Genomic DNA, 26,767 nt, shown 5'->3' on the forward strand with positions numbered 1-26,767 from the left:
GGAAAAAAAAATAAAACTGGACTCCCATTTTATACTGTAAACAAATCAACTCAAAATGGGGTAAAGACTTGAATGTAAGCCCTGAAATCATAAAAATCCAAGAAGAGAACAGAAGGTAAGTTCCTTGATGTTGGTGCTGGGAATGATTTTTTGGGTTTGACAGCAAAAGCAAAGTCAAAAAAGCAAAAACACAGGTGAATTACATAAAACTAAAACCTTCTGCATACTGAGGGAAACAATCAATAAAATGAAACGGCAACCTATGGAATGGGAAAAAAAGTGCAAACCATATATCCAAAAAGAGGTTAATATCCAAAACAACAACAAAAACTCTTGATTAAGAAGTGGACAAAGGATCTGAATAGACATTTTTCTAAAGAGAACATACAAATGGTCAAGAAGTACATGAAAAGACATTCATCAATGATTACAACAAAAAGGCAAATCAATACCACAATGACATACCACATCACACCTGTTACAGTGTCTATTATCCAAAAGATAAGAGACAACAAATGCTGGTGAGGACATTGAGAAAAAGGGACCATTGTACACTGTTAGTAGGAATGCAAACTGGTACAGACACTATGGAAAACAGTATGGAGTTTCCTCAAGAAATTAAAAATAGAACTACCGTATCATCCATACTAAAGGAAGCTGAACTCAAAAGCTTCTTTAAAAACCTTAACTTAGTTAACAAAATTATTTCATCTGTTCTTTCATAAATTCTCAGGTTCTATTAAGTAATTAAATGTTAAGAAAAACACAGCATTTTATTATAATAAAAAAATGGTTTCTTAAAATGTCATCTATTCAACTGTCACTAGTAGGAAAAAACAACACCTTTTAAAAATGAACAAAGATGCATTTCTTATGTCTCACAGACCTTTGTTATAGATTAATAAAATTAAATCTTTGATGACTGTTAATTCTTTTCATAAGAAAAGGATGTATCTCAGTTAATCAGCAATTAATCTTACTCTGATTCAGTACCTCCCATTTAATTGAGCCCTAGTCAATTTCCCATGTGTCTAGTTTGTACCCACTGACTCCCAAGTCAGTCAGTCGGTGGGTATTGTTACCTGCTCATTGTTTACATTCCAATTTCCACTTCTCTAATCATTAGAACAAACCCCTTCTAAATGTGCCTTAAAACTTTTAATTTTCTGTTATACCAATCACAAAACCCTTTGCTAGCAGCATCTTAAGACACTTTGGAGAAACACAAAAATACCATATTGCACACTGGTTTGAGTTGGCTTGGGAAGTTAACTTTGTTTCTATTGTAAAGAGCATGGGAAGGAGGGAAAAGAATGGAAGGGAGTGATGCAGAGAGAGAGACACAGCGGGAATGGGAGATGCAGAACTGAAAGAAACACAGAAGTTCTTTAAATCCAATTCAGGTGGGAGGGAAATGTGGGTGACACTACATGCATAGAATAAAAATTTAAGATTTTTCTGTTCTATACATACTTAAAATTAATCTTAATTTTTAAAGCAAATCTGCTTTTCTGTTATATATTAACTTGAGAAAATATGACTGTATATATTTAAAATGAAGGGTAAAGGAAATTAAAAATTTGTCTTCCTAGGAAATGTAATAAACTATTCTTTCCAATTGCTATTCATAAAAAATTGTTTCTCTCTTTCAGAAACAATGGAATGATATATTACATAATTTTGATCAACCAAGTGGAGAAGCACTCAGAAACATTCATTTTTATTTTACTGTATATTAAAATATTGAATAAATATTCTGAATAAATTTCTGAAATCTGAAATATAACAATTAGCCATCCCCTCTACAAAGTGTTATGACCTTCTTCAGGGTGAAACAAGAGATAGTAAAACTGTCATTTTTCTTGCTGGAAGAAAACATTTTCTATAGCAAAAAGAAAAGAAAAAAAATCAGGCTCTATGGTGCCATCTTTTGGACTGTTCAAGTTTTCTTAAAATTCTTTCTTACAAGAAACAACTGACTGATCAGAATCATGAAAAAGACAATTACTATTTGTATATCTTTTTTTAAGCCATGTTTCCCTATCTTATTCTCATGCTTCTATAGTATTAAAAAACAATTATTAAAATTAAAATATTACATTATATATTAAAATATATAGTAATGAAATATTTTAAGATAATTAGTATAACTGAAATTCTATTTAAAATTCTAAAAATAAAGGCCTTGTGAATAAAAATCTCTGTGCTCTCAGCACTTTATGGTGGTGGTACCTAAAATAAGGAGCCCCACTGTCATCAGCATCATCTGGGAACTTGTTAGAAATGCAAATTCTCAGGCCAACTTCCAACTGACTACACTGGAAACGGGGGTGGGAGGAGGAGTCTGTATTAACAAGCCCTCCAAAGGATTCTGATAGAAGCTAACCTTTCCACAGTGGCTGCACCCGTCTGCATTCCCACCAGCAGTGCAAAAGGGCTCCCTTTCTCCACATCCTCACCAGCACTTGTTGTTTGTTAATTTATTGGTGATAGCTAGTTCTAACAGGTGTGAGATGATATCTCTTTGTGGTTTTAATTTGTATGTCTCTGATGATTAGTGACATTGGGCATCTTTTCATATGTCCATTAGACATCTGTATATCCTCTTTGGAGAACTGTCTATTCAGATCCTGAGCCCATCTTTTAATTGGGTTGTTTGTTTTTTTGGTGTTGAGTTTTGTAAGTTCTTCATAAATTTTGGTATTAACCCCTTATCAAATGTATCAGCGAACATGTTCTCCCATTCTGTGGGTTGTCTTTTTATTTTGTTGATGGTTTCCTTTGCTGTGCAAAACTTTTTAGTTTGATGCAGTCCCATTTGTTTTTGTTTTTGGTTTGGATTTTTTTCGTTCCCCATACCTGGGTAGTTATATCTGGTAAAAATATTGCTATGAGCTATGTCCAAGATTTTGCTGCCTATGTTTTCTTCTATGATTTTTAAGGTTTCAGATCTAATATTTAAGTCTTCAATCCATTTTGAATTTATTCATGTGTGTGGTGTAAGAAGGTGGTCTAATTTCATTTTTCTGCATGTATCTAATTTTCCCAACACCATTTATTGAATAAACTATCTGTAGTCTATCGTATGTGCTCACTTCCTCTGTCAAATATGAATTGACTATACAGGTGTGGGTTTATTTCTGGGCCCTCTAATCTGTTCCCTTCATCTATGTGTCTGGTTTTATGCCAGTACCAGGCTGTTTTGTTTACTAAGGCCTTACCTAATTTGATATTAGGTAGGTGATTCCTCCAAATTTGTTCTCATTTCTCAGGATCACTGTTGCTATGCAGTCCCTTTTGTGGTTCCATATAAATTTTTGAAGTATTTGTTCTAGTTCTGTGAAATACATCATTGGAATCTTGATAGGAATTGCACTGAATCTATAGATTGTTTTGGGTAGTATGGACATTTTAATGTTTATTGTGCCTATCTATTGTGCTTTCACTTTTTGTATCTTCTTCAATTTCTTTCTTCAATGTCTTGTAATTTTCCGAGTACAGGTCTTTTACGTCTTTGGCACTGTGGAAAGCAGTATGGAGATACCTCAAAAAATTAAAAATGGATCTGCCTTTTGATCCAGCAATCCCACTTCTGGGACTATATCTGAAGGAACTCAAAACTCTCAATTGAAAGAACATAACCACCTCTAAGTTCACTGCAGTGTTATTTATAATCACCAAGATATGGAAGCAGCTCAAGTGACCTTCAGTAGATGAGTAGATAAAACAACTATGGGACATTTACACAATGGAATACTACTCCTTTATCCTCGATCTTTAAAAAAAGGACTAAACATTATACAAAACTCCAGAGCCCCATGAAATGTGAACACTACAAAGAAAAAAAGCATGAATCTGTCTACTTAGCAATAAGAGGGATCTCTGCCCACCCACTCTGACTATTCCTACCCCCCACCTCCACCCCGTTAATGTGAGTAATGAATCAGCCTGGCGCAGTTGGTCACCTGTAGGCTAATGGAAAATACCCAATGGACCAGGGCAAAGGCCCTCATCAGACGCATGAAGGTTTGCAAATGTTGGCTGCCAGTGCCCCACACACTGTCTTCATGGAATCCCCCTTGATCCCAAAGGTTAAGAGTCCCTTGATCCTGCTTTCTAACCATAGCTGCTAGCAGAATCCCCTCCCAAAATGATGTGCAACCTCTAAGCAATTCCTAGTGCTCAAGAGGCTTCATCAAGTATGGTTCCACTAGAAAAAGAGAGGGACTTCTTAACTTCCCGATGACTAACTCTCCGAAACACTGAAACAGGTGAAAGTTCTAAAGTCTATTTTTTGGCCTCCTATTACCTACCTAAATCCTACCTTTTCCTGACATGAAGACTCATTCTGACCTTTCACTTCTTTAAAGGTTTGTTTTTGTCATAGTCAGTGCTATACAATTTATCCACTTGTTTGTAATTATTTCATATTTTCTCCAACTCCCTTATCAAGTTATTGAAGGCCAGTGACATTTAAGACTTCTTTGTAATAGCACAGAGTCAAACACTTGTCAACTGATATAAATGTAGCTTCAGAGAACTTCATAAAACAGTCAAACACTTTCACTAAAGTGAGATTTTTGTGCAACAGACACAACCTAGGCAACCACAACCCCACTATTTAGAGTCCAAAAAACCACTAAACATTTCAGAAGTTTCTCTTCTGAAAATATTGGAAGCAATCAGTTGTTGTTGTTGTTGTTTTAAAATATTTAATTAGTTCTATTGGTAAAAAAAGCTTGTTAATTCAAGACACTAAAATAGCATATAACATAATTAAGAACAATTTTTGGGGGGGCGGAGATAGTCTAAAAGTGCTATAAGTAAATGTTATATCCCAAACGTGCAAGGTTCTAAAATCCTAACATAATTTTGTTTCAATGAGGTTTTTTTTCAATTTTATTTATAAGCAGAGGAGAAGGGAGGGAGAAAGAGAGAGAGAGAAACATCTATCAGTTGCTTCTCGCATGCCTCCAACCCAGGAGCTGGCTGTACAACCCAGGCATGTGCCCTGACTGGGAATCGAACCAGACACTTTTTGTTTTGCAGGCCAGCACTCAATCCACTGAGCCACACCAGCCAGGGCTCAATGAGTTTTATTGTATTATATTCATTGCTTCACTTCCACTTAATAATTAACTTACTTCTAATACAACTCACATATTAACAATGAGAGTAAAACAGTCTACTTACCCCACCCATTGTAATTCCATGAATAAGTGCAACATATGGTTTCTGGCAAGAACCTAAAAGAAACAGAGCTGTAATTAGTTGTAATGTTTAATAATAATTCTTTTTTTCCCCCAAAATTACATGTCACATGAACTCTGAGTATTTTCCCAGGGAACTTTTTGCAAAAGATAGGTAAGACTAAACGTATGGCTTGTAAAGTGTTCTTTTTAAAATGTCAGTCCATAAACAATCCTGATCATTTGTTCATTATCATTTAAGAACTCAACACTTCCATTGGAAACAAATGAAAGCCTTGTTTAATTCAGCTGTTGAGAAATAGAATGAACTACCCTGTAAGCCACTGATGTTTATATACACAGTTGTATTTTAAAGAACATAATTTGTTTTCTATACATCTGAAGTAGTAGCTGGGTTCAAAGAGCAGTGTAGCCTAAAGGAAAAAGCATGGACTGGAAATCAAAAGCCCCAGAGCATAGTCTCAGCTTTGTCATTAATTAGTACTTCAACTATATGCAATAGACATACTGGCTGACATTAGGCATAAATATACATATTTATATGTGTGTATAAACACACAAGTTATATGCATGTCATATATGTGCATACCACATACATAATATATAGATGTTTCCTCATCTATTACATGATAAGACAATATATGGCCTCAGAAGTCCCTTCCAGCTCAAGAATTCTATAAACTTTTATTCTGTTCCTTTCCCTTTTTTCCCTGAGAAAGGGAATTGCTCACAACATAACAAAAAATGTAAATCGCTGAGCTTCTGTTACAGTTTGTTGTCAGTGTTACTTCCTTACCTAAGACAAATATAACACTGCAGTTTTGATCCATCTAGCACTTCCATAAATATTTTCAATTTACTAAATAGGCTACCAAAGCACAAATCTAACTTCATATTGACAAGGACATCCATAGCCTTCAATTTTGAACTATAATTCCCTAGAAACTAGGGAACAAATTTCTTTTAATTAAAAATTGTTTTTATTGACTGACTTTTTAGAGGGAAAGTGAAACATCAATTTGTTGGTTGTTTCACTTGTTTTATGCATTTATTTATTCTTTCTTGTATATTCCCTGACCCGAGATCAAACCTGCAACCTTGATATACTGCGAACAACACTCTAACCAACTGAGCAACCTGGCCAGGTTGGAAAGAAATTTCTCTATTGATTATAGATACATATATTTCAGATATAAAATATCCGAATAACTGGTGCACAACATGAAGCCTGAATTTGTCAAGTTCTTTGTTGATTAAACTGTCATTACAATGTACAGAAATATACTTTGAAGGTTTTTTCTCTATACATTAACATTTTGCCAAACTCTCTTTTCAAACTACTTAGAGCTCTGTTTTTTCCATCTCCTTTTGGTTAGTATAGATCCACACACTGTCTAAAATTGTAACCTCTAGCTAAATTTAGCTATTTAGATTTAACTACTTATGATTAAATAGAATTTAAACTTCAGTTTCTTGATCAGACTAGCCTCACATCAAGTGCTCCTTAGCCGCATGTGGCTAGTGGATTATCACTGCACAACACACATATAGGATATTTTATCACTGCAGAAAATCCTAATGGACAGTACTAGTAGGCACTTTTAGAAGGGAGAAAACACTCTAAGTAAATTTGGTAAGTACAATTTTAGATTTAAAGAAGTGAGAAATGTCCATTCAATTTAGCTCACAAGCCAAAGTGGGAAGCAGTCTTTCTCCCACTCCTACTTAAAACACATAGAAATTCTAGAAAAAAATAATGTATATCCAAGTTCAAAGCAAAACAATGGAAATCCCCACATGTCAGATATAAATAAGAAACTCAAATCAGTAGCTGAGTAGCAGTTATAGCCAAAGATTATGAGTATGTATTTGATTTTTCAGCTGGGAATAAATTCTTGACCACATATCTTATACGATGAGCTACCCACACAAAGCTTCATGTTAGGAATAGCTATTCAATATGTAAAACTTGACTAGAAAAACTCAATTAAGTTTGTGCCAGAAGAGAAAAAAGTCAGAGAAAGCTTGAACACTAGACAACAACCACTACCACCAGTGCATCTAAACAAACAAAACAAAATATCCCTAACAAATTTGGAATGGAAGTAACACCGATAACCTAGTAAAAAGTGTCTACAAAAAGATTATACTAAAGAATGAAATTCTTTACACTACAATTATTCAACATTATAAAACAAGTCCTAGTCAAAATACAGCAAGAAAAATCATAAATATAAAAACTGGAAAGATGAGAAAAAAATTATGTGTAGGTGGTAGAACTGCTTAGGAGAAAAGCCTAAACTACAGAAATAGCATTAGAATTAATAACAAATTTCAGCATGGTCTCCAAATATAGGAACAAAATATTAAAAGCATTTCTATATGCCATAAATAGTCAATTAGTAAATGTAACAGGAATATTACCATTAAATGAAGTAACAAAAAACATAAGCTACTAAGAATAAAACTTTTTTAAAAAGGAAGACCTTCATGGAGAAAATTACAAAAACGTAATGAAAGGACATGAAAGTCAACCCCATGAAAATGTTCTAAAACTGGTTTATACTTAGAATGGTTGAATTTTATAACACGTGAATTATTTTTGAGTCTTCTACATGAATAAGAAAAGAGATGTGCCACATTCATGAATGAGGAGACTCTTATAAGAGATGTGAATTTTCCCAAAATTAATCTAAAATTCATTACCATTCCAATCAAAATCTCAATAGAATCTTTTGTGGAATCAAACAAAATAATTCTAAAATTCATATGTAAGTTCTAAAGTCCAAGAGCAACCAAGACAATTCTAAAAGAAAACAAGGGCAAATTGTTGTAGCACATAGAGACATATATGAAAGCTGTAATAATTTTGACACTGTAGTTTCAACGTTAAGTACGAGCAAATAGATCAATGAACAAGGCAGCCCAGACACAGACCTGGTCATATATAAGAACATGATATATGGTAGAGGTATCATTAAAATCAGTGAGGAAGGTATATGCTTTTTAATAAAAGATATGGCAACATCTGGCTTCCTAGCTGGAATATAAAAGTTAGATGTCATCTGCAAAAATATTTCAAATACATGAACGACAGAGTATAAAGAAACAAAATATTCAAACTATTAGAAGAATAGATGAGAGAACATCTTAATAACGTCATTATTAAGTGCTTTTCTTCAATGCAAAAGCAGATATCACAAAAGAAAAAAGGGGTACATTTCATCCCATCAAATATTGACAAAAAAACCTGTAAATACCAAAAGATAACTTAAAGCATCAGGCTCAGAGAAATGGACTTTAATAGGTATAATCTACAAAAGTGAAGAATCCAGAATACAAAAAGACCTACAAAGTCAGAAAGACAAAAAATCCAATAGAAAGATGAATAAGGAATAAAACTGAAAATAAAATCTAACTGCTTAATTAACATAAGAAAACACCTTCCACCTCACCATTGTTCAATTTAGTACAAATAAAAGGCACAATAAAATATTGAACATGCAAAGTTAAACAACAAAAAATGAAAAGGATGGTTAGAAAATAGTCTTGGAGTTTAGTGAAGAGTTTGGAAACAAACTGAAGATGTATGAATGCTATGATCCATTCATTCTGTTTCTATTATTCCCTAGAGAAACTTTTTCACATGGGCATGAAGGGGACATATATAAAGATAAAACAACCTGTACTGGTAAAAAAAATTTGATATGCAAATTATCCATTAATGCAGAATAAATATGTGGGATATATTCATAATACTGAATACTAAAGAATAGTTATATCCCATGTTATTAAATTTAAGAAATGATATATACAGTATAACAGTACTTATGTAAATTTCAACAAAAAAAACAAAGTAATACTATTTTTGCTCATGAATATGTAGTAAAAATATAGAGTATGGTCAAGCAGGATAAACTACAAATTAATGACAATGGTTGCTTCTAAAGAGGGATAATGGTTGTTTCTGGGGAGAGAAAGAAATGGCACTGAGGAAAGCAACAAAATAAGCTGAACTATAATTTTAAAACTTGTAGAATTATATTTCTTTTATATAAATTACAAAACTTCAAGCAAAAATAAAATACTGATGTCTGTTCATTCTGGGCTGGTGGTTACACAAGTACTTATTGTATTATGTCCTGTAATTTAACATCTGAAACACATGCTTGGTAAAACTACTGCTTCACTTCCACTAAAATCTGCAACATCAACTATAAAGAAATTTTCATCCCAAAGTTCTGCAAGAATTAGGAAATGATACTTCATTTTACAGAGGAAACTGTAACCCAAGTTTTTTTTCCCCTCAAGAAAGCCAGCCACAGGATCAGAATCCTGTTTTCATATTGACTGAATGACAAATAGTTGGTAAGTATAGCGTACTAATATTAATAATATTAAAATGTGAATTGTTTTGAAATGAGCAATCAGAATAGTTTAGTCAAATGTATTTATACCTGGAACATAGTATATAAAACATCAAATAAGAGTGTCTACTGACTGCATTTTTAATAATTCGTTCTGCGGCTGATTTTCTTGATTCCATTTTCAAAGCTCTCACAGAGCACACATACCAATGGCATTGTTTAGCATGTATTCTTCTCTGAAGAAATCCTGAGCTATCTTCCGCTCTCCCTTTGCAATTGCTGACACCGTTACCAAAAAAAATAAAAGGAAAGAAGGATTACAAATTTTTTTAAAAAAGTGTTTTCTAGTCAATTATAATCAAATAAATTTAAAATATTATAATACTCAGTAATGATCTGTTAATGTTTCAAAGTTGTCCATGCCACAGGCATATTATAGTTAACCCCAGTCCGTAGTCCAGTGTCAAAACTTCAAGGCAAAAATTCTTAAGAAGTTCTTACGAAGTGTTACACTTAAATTAGTAGTTATATATTGCTACAAAATGCATTTTTCCTTTAACTGTTTTCTGCAGCACCTAAATAAACATTTCCTCGATATACATTTCCTTTGGTAATATATCCTAATTCAAAGTATACATACACACACAGGGAAATATACGTATTCCATGTAGTTAAATATTTGTCACATTCATTTCATCATGAAACATTTACTAAGCATCTACTAAGTATCATGCACTGTTTTAGATGCTCTACACAACAAGATAGCAATATAAGATGTCTGCCTTGAAGTTCGGACTAATGAGAAAGAAGATTACTAAAGTACAGTCTTAGTGCTATGCTTACTATAAGGCAGGGTACTGTAGGAATGGGAGCAGGAGAGGTGTAATTAAAAGAAGTCTTCCCAAGTGACTCACAGCCTCAACATTGTGATTAGTGGTGATGAACCAGGTTATGACCTAGATTTATTCTGTATACCTGATCATTACGCTGAGGATTTGGAAAAGACATTTATTCCTCGTGGGCTGATTACAGACAGGGCCAAATGGCTTGCCTGAGATGTGATGAAGGAGATGGGAGGCCATCACATCATAGCCCTCTGCATGCTCAAGGAGCGGGGAGGGGCTTAAATGCTTCGCTGACCTGCTGGATTACATCAAAGCACGGAACAGAAATAGTGATAGATCCATTCCTATGACTGTAGATTTTCTCAGACTGAAGAGTTATGTAATGACCAGTCACCAGGGGATATAAAATTGGTGGAGATGATCTCTCAACTTTAATTGGAAATAATTTGATTGTTCAAGATAAAATTGACACTGGTAAAACAATGTAAACCTCGCTTTCCTTGTTCAAGCAGCATAATCCGAAGACGATCAAGGTCGCAAACTTGCTGATAAAAAGTACCCCCGAAGTGTTGGATATAGACCAGACTTTGCTGAATTTGAAGTTCCAGACAAGTTTGTTGTAGGATATGCCCTTGACTATAATGAATACTTCAGGCATCTGAATCATGTTTATGTTATTAGTGAAACTGGAAAAGCAAAACACAAACCCTAAAATGAGAGTTCAGGTTGAGTTTGGAAACATCTGGAATACTACTGAAATCACCAGTTATCCAATGTTCTAGTTCTGTGGCCAGCTGCTTAGTAGAGCTTATTGCATGTATCTTCTAAGAATTTTATCTGTTTTGAATTTTAGGGAAGTACAGAAGTGATGGAATATTGTTAACTATACCACTGCATGTTTAGAAAAGTAAAAAGCAGTCAGGTTTTGTATCAATGACAACATCTAAGATATCAGATAAACCATATGTCCTGGAATTATTTTAGTAGTGTTTCAATATTATTAACTGTATTTTCCCATTTGTTCAGATTATTTTCAGTGACTCTTTGTCAACAGTTCCTTTTAAATACAAATCAATTAATTCCAAAAAAAAATTTAAAAAAAAGAAGTCTTCCCAGAAGACTAGTCTGAGCCAAGTCTGAACAATAGATAGGCATTTCCTAGAAAATGACGAGGGCAAAGATTTGAGTAGAGGAAGGAGTACTTAAAAAGGCACAATATTTGCATGTTTCTTCTTTTATGGGAAAGAGTTACACAAAAATTGTTGACTATTTATAGTTTTAGACTAACTCTAGCACTCCGATATTATCTTCCTTTAAAATGTTACAAATGTTGACTTCTTTTCCTGGTTTTTAAAAGAAAGGTTTAATATCTTTTGTCATTCTGAAGCTTTCCCTGATATATGCCCTCCCTCCAAAAAATCATTTATTGTCTTTTATTCAGTCCTTATCACTACTTCCCAATTCTAAAAGGAAAAGCGTATAAATTGTAATACATGTTGAAACTCTTTTACATCAAAGTTCTTCTTAGAGCTCCTCCTAATATTATTTTAATCAACTGTTTCCTATATAAAGTAAAATTAAATGATGCTCATAATATCACTTAAAATTTTTTTCTCTGAATATCCACTTCTCATCTTGAACAATGATCTTTAAAGAAACTAAATTTCCTGGAATTGAAGCCACTGCATTATTTCATGTAAACTAGAATAATTCTAGAATTTGTAACTGTATTTCCAAACATTAATATAAAGTTAGGCCTTTATGTAAAAATAGCTCACAGAAGAAACTAAAATCAATACATAAGGCTCTGCCCATCTTTAAACTGATAAGATCCTAAGCTCAGCTCCAAAAGAAAGGTTAATTCCAGGCTGAAAAACAATGTTTTAAAAATATTCATTTTGTGGGCAAAAAAATTTCAAAAACAACTCAGTTAACAAATTAATCTAAGCCATCAAAAATTTCGAACTGTAGTTTTAAGACTTACTTTATTTTTTCTTTCAATTTAATAAAATATTTGCAATTACATCCTGAATCAATCTTGTTTCTTCCTATTCCAAATGTAATGGTTTACAAAAACTCGTAAATTTAGTACCTAAACATGACTGTCCTAACACAATACAAAACACAAATATACAAAATAAAAATACAAGAAAAAACCATCCTTGGACCCTACCAATTCCATAAGAAAAAGAACACAAAATGTAAAAGCAGTTTTTAATATATATCAAATACTGACAACCAGTTGTGGTAACAGTTAGTACATGACATTGGTCCTGAGAGCAAATATTCTTCTCTTTTGTCTTTAATAGTTAAATGTGTAAGACAGATTGACCTAAACAATTAGAAAGATAAAGAGAATTAATCTTCTTATTTACCCCATCATGTTTATTTAAACACACATAATATATTAAAAATACATAGGAAAACACTATAATTAAGTACATTCTGGCTTCAGAAACATGAACAGTGGGAACATACAGGCAAAGTCATGGAAATACATGAAAGTATGTAATGCCTGGAGACTGGCAAGTCACTCAACATGGCCAGATTGTCAGTTTATGTGACAAACGGAACTGCTTAATCTCTGCTATTCTAAAATAGAAAGTGGATTCACATACCATAACTAGACATTCTGTATGGGATGATTCAGGGAGGGAGACAAGATATCTGAAGGGCGTAGGTTTAGTAGCATTTTCTTTTTTTAATCATTTTTTATTTTCCAATTACAGTTAACATACAATATTATATTAGTTTCAGTTGTACACCCAAGGATTAGACGTTGTATAACTTACTAAGGGATCATCCCGGTAAGTCGCGGCCCCATCTGACATCGCACGAAGTTATTAGAATCTTACTGACTGTCATCCCTGTGCTGTACTTTGCAGCCCCACGACTGTTCTGTTACTGCCAGTTTGTACTTCTAAATCCCTTCACCTTTTTCATTCTTTCCCCTAATTCCCCTCCCATCTGGCAACTGTTCAAAATGTTCTCTGTATCTATGAGTCTAATTTGTGCAGGGTTGTTTTTTTTTAAATTCATTCTTCTCCTCATATTTCTAATATAAACTACAAAAGGTAAGTCTTTAAATTTTTCCTTTTTCTAAGTTAAGTATATGAGAATATAACAAAACAAAAAATACCTAGAAAGTAACACAAATTATGAAGTACTACAAAAATTTGTTAATACTTTATCTGTTCTACTGAGGCAAAAAAAAATTTAGGTGAGAGGGAAAAAAAGTTTTTACCTATGACATCACCCCCTGCACAAAAAGCCTTTCCACCAGCTCCCTTTATTATGATCAGGAAAGTTTCAGGATCTTGTTCCCACTTCTGAAAAGAAGATGGTATAAGCATATTATGACTACAAACTCATTAAAGACATATCCACTTGCACAGCTACATATATATACATATATATATATATATATATGTACAGACAGACACAGTATATGGATATACTACTTTTGCCCCATCCTGTGTGTATAGCCATATATATATAAAGCATAAGCTTTATGAAGCATATCCAGAAGAATGAATCCCAACTTCATTTTCTTTCCTGACATAAATTAGAGGCTATTCCAAAAAAGTTGCTAGATGACTACATACTATGATCCAGATTTCATGATGGCATCTGCAATCTTTGCCATGACAACTTTTAGACCAAGGTAAAAGAAAAAATACAGGCTTAATAATACTATATATTACATAAGCTTAGAAACCTGAACAAATCAATCCAAAGTCTGTTGATAAACAGAGCAATAACCTTTCTACTGTGGTGATATAGGGTTCTGTCCCACTGAAAAGTTTGTAAGAACAATTATATAAATCAAATCTGGAAGTTAATTCGGTGTTGGTAAGGGCAGCTAATAATTAAGGAGGATGAAAGAATCAAGAGCCAATGTTAATTCAAAATACTAGAGCAAGGGACCAACACCAAATTAATTAATTAGAGACAGAAATATTAACAGAGCTCTATAAATTCTACACTTGAGAATAAACATATAAATGCACAAGGAAGAGATGTAGCTGGACAGTTGTGGTTGTCCAAAAGGTTAATGCATGCCCTAGCCGAGAAGCTCAATTAGTTAGAGCGCCGTTCAAATATGCCAAGGTTGTGGGTTCAATCCCATCAGGGCACATACAAGAACCAATGAATGCATAAATAAGTGGAACAACAAATCAATGTACCTCTCTCCCTTTCACTCTCAAATCAATAAAATTTTTAAGAAGTACAAAAGGTTAATGCAATATTGGACTATACTAGTAGAAATATGTCATTCTAACATGGAAGTTTCTTATTTCTTCCACTGTGGTCCAACTCTAATCTAGAACACTTAGCGTATTTCTCTGTATCACCTTTAAGGACATATTATAAGGTATTCCAAATCGACACAGCAAAATGGGAGAGACTCATCAAATGAACAACTAAGAAATAGGTGACTAAGGGAGAGCTAGTTTTTGTGTAACATCTATGTGGCTGACTATATTAGGTACACTATTTTACTTCATCTTCACAATCCTATGAAATATTATCATCCCTATTGCATAGCTGAGGAGAGACACACAGTGACTGGCATTCCCAATCTACATGGTTAATAAATAGAAACCCAAGTTTCAAACTAAAGTACTTCACTGCACGTGCAGTTCACACAGAATAGAAAAGCATATGGCCTTCTCTAATAAAAGCTGGCCAAGCAGTTAAAAAACAGTTGTATTCAAATCAAAAAGCTGTCATGTGGAAGCAGATTAGATTTGTACACTCATATCCCAAGAATCAGAACCATCATCACTGGTTAAAAGGTCAGAGAAATAAGGAGTGGCAGAACACAAGAAGAAACTTAGAGCTATGGAAAAGTGGAGGAAGCTGTCTCATGAGGCAATGAACTCTCTGTCACTAGGGGTGCTTGGGTTAACCACATAGGGAAAGCACTGAAGACTCAAGAATCAATGGAGCTTGGGAGCTGATCCCAGACAGTCCAATGATTCTATGGGAGAGTACCAGAAATGTACTATTAAGATATACATTCAAAATAATCTATATAATTGCTCTAAAAAAAATTACAAACCTTTAGCTGTGGATAAATCTGCCGGGTCATATTAAGAGTCAACGCATTTAGCATCTTTGGTCTGTTTAGTGTTATCACTCCTCCACAACCTTTTCTTTCTAATAGTACTTCTTGTGCTGCATCCGTGTGGTTGGACATACTCTGTGTAAACAAGTAACATTAAAATTTATCAAGTTTTTGTCGCAAGCATCAAAACACACACAAAAAATATAAATCTTTCACACAATGTTAATGGTAACTAATCAAATGGATAACTAAGTATATCTGACAAAGATTTCTAAAGTTATTGAGATTCCAAAACAAACTCAACATACCTCTTAAATCTTTTAATTTTTATTTCTAAGTGAACTAAGTCAACTTGAACCATAAAATCTTAAGTCTTTTACTTTATTACTATATACCAAGCAATATATTAGGTACTTAGAAGGCAAAGACAAATAGAAAGAGCAAATAATTCAGTCTACAGTAGCTACGAACAACTTGGGGAAAAAAGATGATACTTGAGCTGGGCTTTCATGTATGCCAAGAAAAAGAAGAGTGAGAATCCTAGAGAATATATTTGAAAATATTAAGATGTTAAACCTGAGCAGAATAAACACCAGGTGAAGAAATGAGTGATGGGTAAGTAGGGAGAATTAGTGTGAAGCCAGATAATAAAATGACGGACATACATGTCATATAGCTGTGAAGAATTTGCCTATATGCTTACTTACATAAGGGCCTCACACACCATAACTTAATCATCAGGTCTCAGTGCTCATGTAATATAGTACTAACATAATTTCTGGAAGTAACATGTTTTAAACTATACAGCAATTTCCCAGGTCTCTGCTATATACAGCTGTCGGGGTAATGGCACAACCTACATTCCTTTAAGGACAATGCTTTAACCTTCACATGGGAACAATGCACAATATAAAACTGAATGTCGGCTTAACTGAAAATTTTTAACTGGAGAATGCATACTTATTAACAAAAATCGAATAAAACCTTAAAGTCTGTATTTTTTTTTCTTAAAGATCATTTTTTTGTTTTTTTACCTTTATTTTTTTAATTTATAAATCATGTTTATTCTATTACAGTTGTCTCAATTTTTACCGCTTTACCCCCTCCACGCATCCCATCCTCACCCCCTGCTCCCACAGTCAATTCCCACTCTGTTGTCCATGTCCATGGGTCATTCACACATGTTCTTTGTCTAGTCCCTTCCCCTTCTTTCCACCATTGTCCTCTTTCCCCCTCCCCTCTGGTCACTCTCAGTCTGCTCCATGTTTCTTTGCCTGTAGTTTATTTTGTTCATTAGTTTATTTTGTTGAATAGAGTCCACTTACAGGTGAGATCATATGGTATTTGTCTTTTATCAACTGGCTTATTTCACTTAGCTTAATATTCTCCAGTTCCATCCAGGTTGTCACAAAAGGTAGTAGTTCCATCGAAAGTCCGTATTTTGACAGCATTAAGCAATATCTTTACACAAGGTTTAAGACCTCCTTTATAAAATCATGTTATATATTTAATGTTGGAATTAATTTTTTTAATTACCAGAAAAAAATAATTTATATTCACTTGAAAGGGTTACAAGTAAAGCTATAAAACAACAAAAAATAATTGCATCTTTTCAAATTAAAACTTAAAACTATAAGTATTTTTAAATATATTTTTAAACAAATTCACAAATGTCAAAAAGTTTGATATCCAGTAATATCCAGAATATGTGGAAACAGACATACTGGAGAAGCATAAACTACTACAGTGTAGGAAAAACAGTCTGAAAACACATTTTTTTAAAAGATTTTATTTATTTATTTTTAGAGAGAGGGAAAGGAGGGAAAAAGAAAGGGAGAGAAACATCACTGTGGGAGAGAAACACCAATGGGTCGCCGCTCGCACGCCCCCACAGGTCCAGGCGTGTGCCCTGGCCTGAACTGAACTGGCAGGGTGACACCCTTTCCCCTTCCCTTTGCGGGATGACACCCATCTCACTAAGCTACATCAGTCAAGGTTGACAACACATTTTTTCAAAGCATTATTTGAACCAAGTCAGATTTGTCAGCCAAAATAAAAATTTTCATGATTGTTTTCACCGAACAATTTAACATAAATTATCACCGGTACCAGAGGCAATCTTTTAAAACTCTATTATTTGGTTTCAGCTCAGAAATGTTGAGAGCAGAAAAGATTTTCCTTTGGATTTTATAGCAAGGGCGGGGGAGGGAAGCTGAACAGACTACAGATTAATGACTTTTGTTGAGCTCAGTCAGAAAACTGTCACAGGGGCCTCATAAAATCTGAAGAGAGGTGCCTTCAGAGAGACCCAGGACCAGAATATTTGCATACCTCAGGCAGAGAAGCCTTTAGGAAAGCTAACTAGAATTTTCGATTACTTGCTGGAGGCCAAGTGTGGGCAAATGTGATAGTCTGACACTCCTGCGAGTCACAGTCATGAAGAGTTCTCACTCTGGCTGCCTTTTCCTCGAATCCAATCAGGCTGCCCCAGGAAGACTGGGGAAAGCTCTGCTGCGTAGTGCTGGGTGGGAGAGGGAAGTGGATATAGCTAAATACTCCCCCTCATTTTCCACACAGAACCAAAGGCTACATGGGCAGGGAAGTGAGGAAGGGAACGAGGTCCACAGGGGTGACATGGAGGGCCCAGATGGACGCCTGCATATACAGTGGGTTGTATTACAGGGCAGTGATACTGAACTTGAGGAACCTGCCTGACTATAGCAAGCTGTAAGCAAGCCTACTCTCTGCCCCAGAAGGAGGCTGTGACAAGTGAGTCTTAACTGAGCTGCTCATGTATGACCTAACCTCACTGGAGTGACCGCAGCGGTAGTGGGAGGGTGGACACCCTAACAGTGATCTGGTGGGGACTGTAAGGGTAAATACAAAAGCAGCTATACATCAGCATGACGCTCTAGTTGGTAAGTTTGTTTCTCATGGGAGGTGGTTAATAATTTTAAAACTGCTTTGCTTGCATGCTGGGGTTAAACAAGAAACAGCCAGAGCCTCTGTCAGGAGGACAGGTACAGATATGCAAACAGGGATGGCTAAAATGAACCCTGCCTCGTGGTACTAAATTAAAGTCAGAAACATCAGTATGAACTCATGTTTATACACACACACACACACACAGGACAAATACAGAAACAATTAGAGACATGTATTTACACATGGGTTAGGATACAGTGTGTGTGTGTGTGTGTGGATACAGTGTGTGTGTGTGTGTGTGTGTGTGTGTGTGTGTGTGTTCCCCTATACTTACTGGCTCTATCCCCCAAGAGAAAGTCATGATACCCAAATAGCAAAGAACACTCCTAGAGCTTAGATCTTGATTTCTAAATGTCATTCTCAAATAAAGAAACCAGGGCTCCTTACAGAAATGGCTGATTCTACGGCTGGGATAGGGAAAACACTAGGGGAACCCTGAGCACACCTTCCAGTATCCTGTCTCCAAAGTTCCCCTTTTGATAAGGGCAACAGTCATATTGAATCACCCCAGGAATCCCTACTCCATAGGACTCATCTTAACTAATTAAATCTGCAATGACCCTATTTCCAACTTGGTGGTGGAAGAAGCCATCTGCCATGGGCCCTGAGGTTTCTCGCACTTCATGGCTAGGCATTCCATGAACCCAAGGGCCTGATCACTCTGTGCTTGGGTCATTTTTCAGGGTTGTATTTGCTCAGGCAACTTTGAGGAAAACGTAAGGTCTCCCTCTGGGACAGAGAGTAGGTAGGCTTGCTTACAGCTTGCTATAAACAAGCAGGTTCCTCAACTTCAGTATCACTGTCCTGTAATACAATCCACTGCATTTGCAGGCACCCATCTGGGTCCTCCATGTCACCCCTGTGGGACTCGGGGAGCATGGAGAGGCAATAAAAACATGATGCTCAATGGAGCTCATTGTGCCACTAAGAGCAAAGTCTTTGTTTCAAACTCCAAAGTTTCATGTCTTCTGCCAGCATCCATGAAACTGTAACAGGCTAACTATTAGCTTCTAACTGGGGTAAAATCAAACCCCAGACCCGAAGCTGTCCAGCTCGCCCAAAAGCCCTCCACCTGCCCTGTTCCAATCACAGCCCTCTCCCTCCCTACAAAAGCAACAACTGTCCCGGTGTTTATAATAAATGCAAAATGTGCATCCATAAACAATCTGTCCATCTTTTAAAACTGAGAATAGCTTTCAAGTCTTATAATCTACAGGTGCCCCCTCCATCCCTTTGTTTTCCTTACAACTTGGTGGAAAAAAAACCAAGTCATATAATCTATAAAATTCCCCAGTATGAATTTTGCAACAAATGATACATATTTATTTTTAACAGCTATGCATTTTTACATATCAGTTTATCAGTCCCCTACTGATAATTTCCATTTTTGCTATTACAGTGATGCACAAATATCTTTAAGCATGGATCTTCAAGCACTTAGGCCAAGCATTTTTGCAGGACGTTTACAGAGGGTCAGATTTTGAGTAAAGGATGTTATAGGATCTTCTACTGTTAATGCCACTAGATTGATGTAAATGAATGAGCGAACAGATTTGTTCCTACTTCTACAATTCATGCCCTTCTAAAAACCAGGAAACCACTAGTTCATTAATCAAAATCATACATGCAAAGGGCAGAAGGGAAAAAGATGGAAATCTCCACTGTAAGTGTCACTTATATATGTTCATTATTCTATAAAAAATTAAATCTCCTTTGAAAACATCACAAACTTTTAACTAAAAGCTAGACAAGTTGGCTGTGAAGAAAATTTATCATATTAGGAAAGATTACAGAGACTAGAGTCAGAAATGAACTTCTGATACAACCCAAAACGCGTGCGGGGCAGAGGACAGAAGGGCTAAGGAGAACAGAGAAGGAAAGAAGAAATGTTTCTAGCCCACAGCCAGAAAAGAGATTTAAGGTAAAAAATAAGACTTTCTTAAATCTTTATTATATGTCCTGGAAAGACAAGAGGATCACCATTTATTTATATTTTCAAATATTTTCTTAAGCTATTAGAAAAAACTGTTCTTTATTTTAACTTACCATTAAGGTTTTCCATGGGCACTAAGCTAAGCAGTTGAGAAACGTGTCACTTAATCCTCAAAACAACCCAGTGAGTTAAGTTCTAGGAGTTCCTTCCCAGGATAAGGAAACTCAGGCCTGGAGAAGTTAGATTTTGTGCCTGGAGTCACACAGCCTTGGGGTAGGACTAGGATTCAAACCTCATTTATTTCATTTCAAAGCCCATGCTCTAACCATTATGCTTCCTAAACTGACTCTCCAATCATCTTCTTCAAACTATATACCGTATTTTGCTGTGTATAATGCACACTTTTTTGCCCAAATTTTTTGAGGGAAAAATAAGGATGTCCATTATACATGGGTATAATGATGACATACTATGGGTATAATAATCCCACGTATAATGCACACAAAAACGTGGGTACACATTATACATGGTAAATACAGTAATCCCACCCATTTTATCCCACTCCAAAAAGCTTTTCCACTCCTGCAATGACTGGGTGACCCATCATTTCCATCCATCCAGAGGAGAAATGTGAAAGACACTTGCTAACATGTCTGGATACCATATACACAGAGCTCTGTGCTAAACTGAACATGTGAAGTCTGCCCAAATGAAATCCATGAGACACACATGACTTGGAATATCTACTCTGCTGGAACATGGAAATACTCTGGCAAAATCCACAGCAGCATTTCCCAAAGCATGCGAAAGGGATGTTTACTGCTTCCATGTGGAAGGAGAAAATGGCATGTGGTCAAATCAGTTTTGGGAAAAAACTTAAAAAAATAGAAACAAGTTTCATTTTTATAAGACTTCTCCATCTTTAATATGCAAATACACAATGAAACTCTTAAAATACAATAATTTCTTACTCGATTAAAGTGGTTGTGTGTGTGAGTGTGTGTGTGTGTGTGTGTGTGTGTGTTTCATGCATAATCTTTTGGGACTTATTTTGCAGACTGCATTTTTGGAAAACACTTTACAGCATTCATAAATGTTCTGAGAAATGACCCTTTCCTTTGAGGAAAATTCAGTGCCTGATACATAGCAGGTATTCCAAACATGTTTAATAAGTTTAATAAATAATCCACTATTCTACCGCTGCAGTTTTACTGTTAACAATGACCTAGGACAAGCTTCTCATTGTGCATAACCAAGTCCCAATCTTAATCAAGCATACACCTTTCACTATAAGTGACAACCACTGCCATCGAACAGGGCTACTACTCCACAACATGCCCAAGGAAATGTTCTACCGTTAGCAGAACACGATTCTTTTAAAATGCTTTGCTGACATTCCTCTTTATCCAGTCTCACATCCTTCCCGTTCCTAAGATTTTCATCAATTTCCAGCCAACAATACAGAATGTCATTTAAATTATTATAACAAAAATATGACTCAAAGCACAAGATAACCACAATTCTTAGCATCAAAAAACATTTAATAGGCGCCGAGTGACCGGCGAGGGTTGGCGAGCGTGTGTGTGACCCACGCGGGCTGGCGAACGCTTGCACCTGCCGGCAAGGCCTCACACAGACTGGTACCCATACGGCCTGCGAGGGAGTGCACAGAGGGGCAAGGGCAGGCGTAAATTGACCTACCCGCCGCGATTGCGGAGCGGCCCACAAAATAAGTAGAGCTGCCCAGAGTCCCTGGAGGAGAGACCAGAAACAGGATTAACCGGAGAGTCCTAGAGCTGATTTCCTCCCATTTCCGTAGTCCCCACTTGGCGAGGGCAAGCAACGCACCCAAAGAGCCAAAAGCGGGGAAAACACACAATAGAAGACCCTAAACTGAGCAGTGCCGCGAAGCTCGCGTGCTAGGGAGGCCATATGAGTACAGGAGGCCGCGAATAAGCCCCCTGGTCTGGGGCAAGCACATGCGAGCCCAGGCAGGCGGGGGGGCCCTGCCGCGCTGGGAACGCGCTCAAGGAGCCTGCGTGAGAGCGCAGAGAGATCCCAAAAAATAGCTCAGCTCTGACCGAAGGGGCCACAGAGCTGCTCCAAGCAGGAGTCAGACACAGGCATTAGACTCCTGAAAGACTCAAACAAACAACCCAAGGCCCTATAGGGTCAACAACTGACATCATCAGAGGCAAGCCCAGAAAGAAAAGTAAAGGACCAAAATACTTAACAGACTCTCACAAAAATGGGAAGAAAAAGAAGTTCCCCTCAAATGAGTGGAAAAGGGGACTCCCCACAGAGAGAGCTCAATGAAATAGAGGCAAGGGAACTATCAGATATGGAATTCAAAACAATGGTTCTAAGGAAGCTCAATGAGCTCAGCCAGCTCAAAGATAACTATGAGAAACTGCAGAGAAACTATCAGGATCTTACAGCAAACTATATCAGCCTGGAAAAGGACATAGAAACTATCAAGAAGACACAAGAGGATATGAAGAATACCATTTCTGACTTGAAGAACACAGTAGAAGGAATCCAAAGCAGGCTGGATGAAGCTGAGGATCGAATCAGTGAGATGGAGGACAAGGTAGAAAAAAGCTCCCAGAAAGAACAAGAAATGGAAAAACGGCTCAAAAAGAATGAAGATGCATTTAGGGAAATGCAGGACAACCTGAAACGCAATAATATCCGTATAATAGGGATACCAGAAGGAGAAGAAGAGGAGCAAGGAATAGAGAACCTCCTTGAAAAAGTAATGATGGAAAATTTCCCTAATTTGAGGAGAGAAAGGCTCTCATGGATCCAGGAGGCACAGAGGACCCCACTCAAGAGGGACCCAAGGAGGTCCACTCCAAGACACATCATCATTAAAATGGCAAATGTCAAAGACAAAGAGAGAATCCTCAAGGCAGCAAGGGAGAAGGAGAAAGTAACATACAAGGGGGCCCCGATACGCCTAGGAGCTGACTTCTCAACAGAAACACTCCAAGCCAGAAGGGAATGGCAACAAATATTCCAAGCCATGAAAAGCAAGGGCCTACAGCCAAGGCTGCTCTACCCAGCTAGGCTCTCCATTAAAATAGAAGGAGAAATACGGAGTTTCCCAGACAAAAGAAAGCTAAAAGAATACATCTCTACCAAACCAGCACTCCAAGATATGCTAAGGGGACTGGTTTAAGCAGATGAAGGAAAAGAATGAGACAGAGAGGAACACAAGTACACAGAGAAAAGATGAGTAAGTTTCTATCAGTAATATCTCTCAATGTGAATGGACTAAATGCCCCAATCAAAACACACAGGGTAGCTGAATGGATAAGAAAACATGACCCACACATATGCTGCCTGCAAGAGACCCACCTCAGAGCAAAAGACCTACACAGATTGAAAGTAAGGGGATGGGAAATAATATTCCAAGCAAATGGACATGAGAAAAAGGCTGGCGTTGCCATACTTGTATCAGACAAAGTCGATTTCAAAGCAAAGGCCATAAAGAGAGACCCAGAGGGGCACTTTATCATACTTAAAGGAAGAATCTATCAAGAAGACATCAACATTGTAAACTTATATGCTCCCAATATAGGAGCCCCCAAGTTTATAAGGAAATTGTTGGATGACTTCAAAAAAGATATAGACAGCAACACAGTGATAGTAGGGGATTTCAACACCCCACTGTCAAAAATGGACAGATCTTCCAAACAAAACATTAATAAACATATCGTGGCGCTGAATGACACACTGAATCAAAGAGACTTAACTGACATATATAGAACCTTACATCCCAAAGAAGAAAAATACACATTCTTTTCAAATGCTCATGGCAGTTTTTCAAAGATAGACCACATGATAGGACACAAAGCAAGCCTCAGCAAATTCAGGAAAATTGAAATAATACCAAACTTTTTCTCAGACCACAAGGCCTTGAAACTTGAAATCAACCTCAAAGAGAAACTTCAAAAACTTGTAAACTCATGGAGACTGAACAGTACACTATTAAACAATGAATGGGTCAATAATGAGATAAGAGAAGAAATCAAAAAATTTCTGGAAACAAATGAAAATGAACAGACAACAGTCCAAAACCTATGGGACACAGCAAAGGTGGTCCTGAGAGGGAAGTTCATAGCAATACAGGCTTACCTTAAAAAGATAGAAACATTTCAAATAAAAGACCTAACACTACAACTTCAAGAATTGGAGAAACAACAACAAATAAATCCCAGAGCAAGTAGAAGGAAGGAAATAGTCAAGATTAGAGCAGAACTGAATGACATAGAGACAAGAAGAAGAATTCAGAGGATCAACCAATCCAGAAGCTGGTTCTTTGAAAAGATTCATAAAGTGGACAAGCCTTTAAGCAGACTCATCAAGAACAAAAGGGAGAGGACCCAAATTAATAATATCAGAAATGAAAGAGGAGAAATAACAACTGATACCACAGAAATATAAATGATCATCAGAAAGTATTATGAACAATTATATGCCAAGAAACTTGAAAATCTTGATGAAATGGACAAATTTTTAGAAAAGTATAATCTTCCAACACTGAAGGAGGAAGAAACAGAAAACTTGAACAGACCGATAACAGCTGGGGAAACTGAAGCAGTCATCAAGAAACTCCCAGCACACAAAAGCCCAGGGCCAGACGGTTTCCCAGGAGAATTTTACAAAACATTTAAGGAAGAGCTAACCCCTGTCCTTCTCAGACTATTCCAAAAAATCCAAGAGGAGGGAAGACTCCCAGACTCCTTCTATGAGGCCAGCATCACCCTGATCCCAAAACCCGATAAAGACCCTACAAAGAAAGAAAACTACAGGCCAATTTCACTGATGAACATAGATGCTAAAATCCTCAACAAAATATTGGCAAACCGCATCCAGCAAGACATTCAAAAAATTATCCACCACGATCAAGTGGGATTCATCCCAGGGATGCAGGCATGGTTCAATATACGCAAATCAGTAAACGTAATACAGCACATAAACAAAAGAAAAGACAAAAACCACATGATCATCTCAATAGATGCAGAAAAAGCATTTGACAAGGTACAGCACCCATTTATGATCAAAACACTCAGCAAAATGGGAATAAATGGGGCATTCCTCAACGTAATAAAGGCCATATATGAAAAACCTACAGCCAATATCATACTCAACGGGCAAAAACTGAAAGCTTTCCCACTAAGATCGGGAACACGACAAGGATGTCCGCTCTCACCGCTTCTTTTCAACATCGTATTGGAAGTCCTAGCCACAGCGGTCAGACAAGAGAAAGAGATAAAAGGCATCCAAATAGGAAAGGAGGAAGTAAAACTATCATTGTTTGCAGATGACATGATAGTGTACATAGAGAACCCTGTAGACTCTACCAAAAAACTCCTCAACCTAATAAGTGAATTTGGCAAAACAGCAGGATACAAAGTCAACATTCAGAAATCAAAGGCGTTTCTGTACACCAGCAATGCAATAGAAGAAGAAGAAATCAGAAAAAATATACCATTCGATATAGCACGAAAAAAGATAAAATACCTAGGGATAAATTTAACCAAAGACACAAAAGACCTGTATGCAGAAAACTATACAACATTGAAAAAAGAAATTAAGGAAGACACAAATAAATGGAAGCATATACCGTGCTCATGGATTGGAAGAATTAATATCCTCAAAATGTCCATAATACCCAAAGCAATTTATAGATTCAATGCAATCCCTATTAAGATACCAATGACGTATTTCACAGAAATAGAACAGACATTTCAAAAATTTATATGGAACCATAAACGACCCCGAATAGCCGCAGCAATTTTGAGAAAGAAACGCAAAGTAGGAGGGATCACAATACCGGACATCAAACTCTACTACAAAGCCACTATACTCAAAACAATCTGGTACTGGCACAAGAACAGACCCATAGACCAGTGGAACAGAATAGAAAGCCCAGAAATAAGCCCAGGTCTCTATGGACATCTAATATTCGACAAAGGGGGCAGAAGCATAAAATGGAGCAATAACAGCCTCTTCAACAAATGGTGTTGGGAGAGCTGGACGGCTACATGCAAAAAATTGAAATTGGATCATCAGCTGACACCATACACAAAAATAAACTCAAGATGGATAAAAGACTTAAATATAAGTCGCAACACCATCAAAGTCCTCGAGGAGAACATTGGCAGGAAACTCTCAGATATACCACGCAGCAATTTTTTCACTGATATGTCTCCTAAAGCAAGGGACATAAAGGAAAGAATAAACAAGTGGGACCTCATAAAAATAAAAAGCTTCTGCATGGCTAAAGAAAACATCAGCAAAATGAAAAGGGAGCCAACCGTATGGGAAAATATATTTGCTAATGATAC

The 26,767-nt window shown here is 36.3% G+C and overlaps 1 protein-coding gene across 3 annotated transcripts in view; it reads right to left on the reverse strand.

Annotated features, from left to right (window-relative positions):
* HIBCH (3-hydroxyisobutyryl-CoA hydrolase) overlaps positions 1 to 26,767 on the reverse strand; it is a 78,644-nt gene that overhangs the window by 40,388 nt on the left and 11,489 nt on the right. For all 3 annotated transcript variants that reach the window (XM_054562637.1, XM_054562636.1, XM_054562635.1), the window contains 4 exons: positions 15,488 to 15,628; positions 13,667 to 13,751; positions 9,785 to 9,856; positions 5,194 to 5,246 (listed from right to left, as the gene is read on the reverse strand). In XM_054562637.1, the coding sequence (XP_054418612.1) occupies positions 5,194 to 5,246; positions 9,785 to 9,856; positions 13,667 to 13,751; positions 15,488 to 15,625 (348 nt within the window). In that variant the 5' untranslated portion in view covers positions 15,626 to 15,628. The remainder of the gene's footprint in view (positions 1 to 5,193; positions 5,247 to 9,784; positions 9,857 to 13,666; positions 13,752 to 15,487; positions 15,629 to 26,767) is intronic.

The sequence above is a fragment of the Pteronotus mesoamericanus genome, unplaced genomic scaffold (genome assembly GCF_021234165.1).
Source record: "Pteronotus mesoamericanus isolate MK-2021 breed Mesoamerican mustached bat unplaced genomic scaffold, CSHL_Meso_final scaffold_651, whole genome shotgun sequence".
NCBI lineage: Eukaryota > Metazoa > Chordata > Mammalia > Chiroptera > Mormoopidae > Pteronotus > Pteronotus mesoamericanus.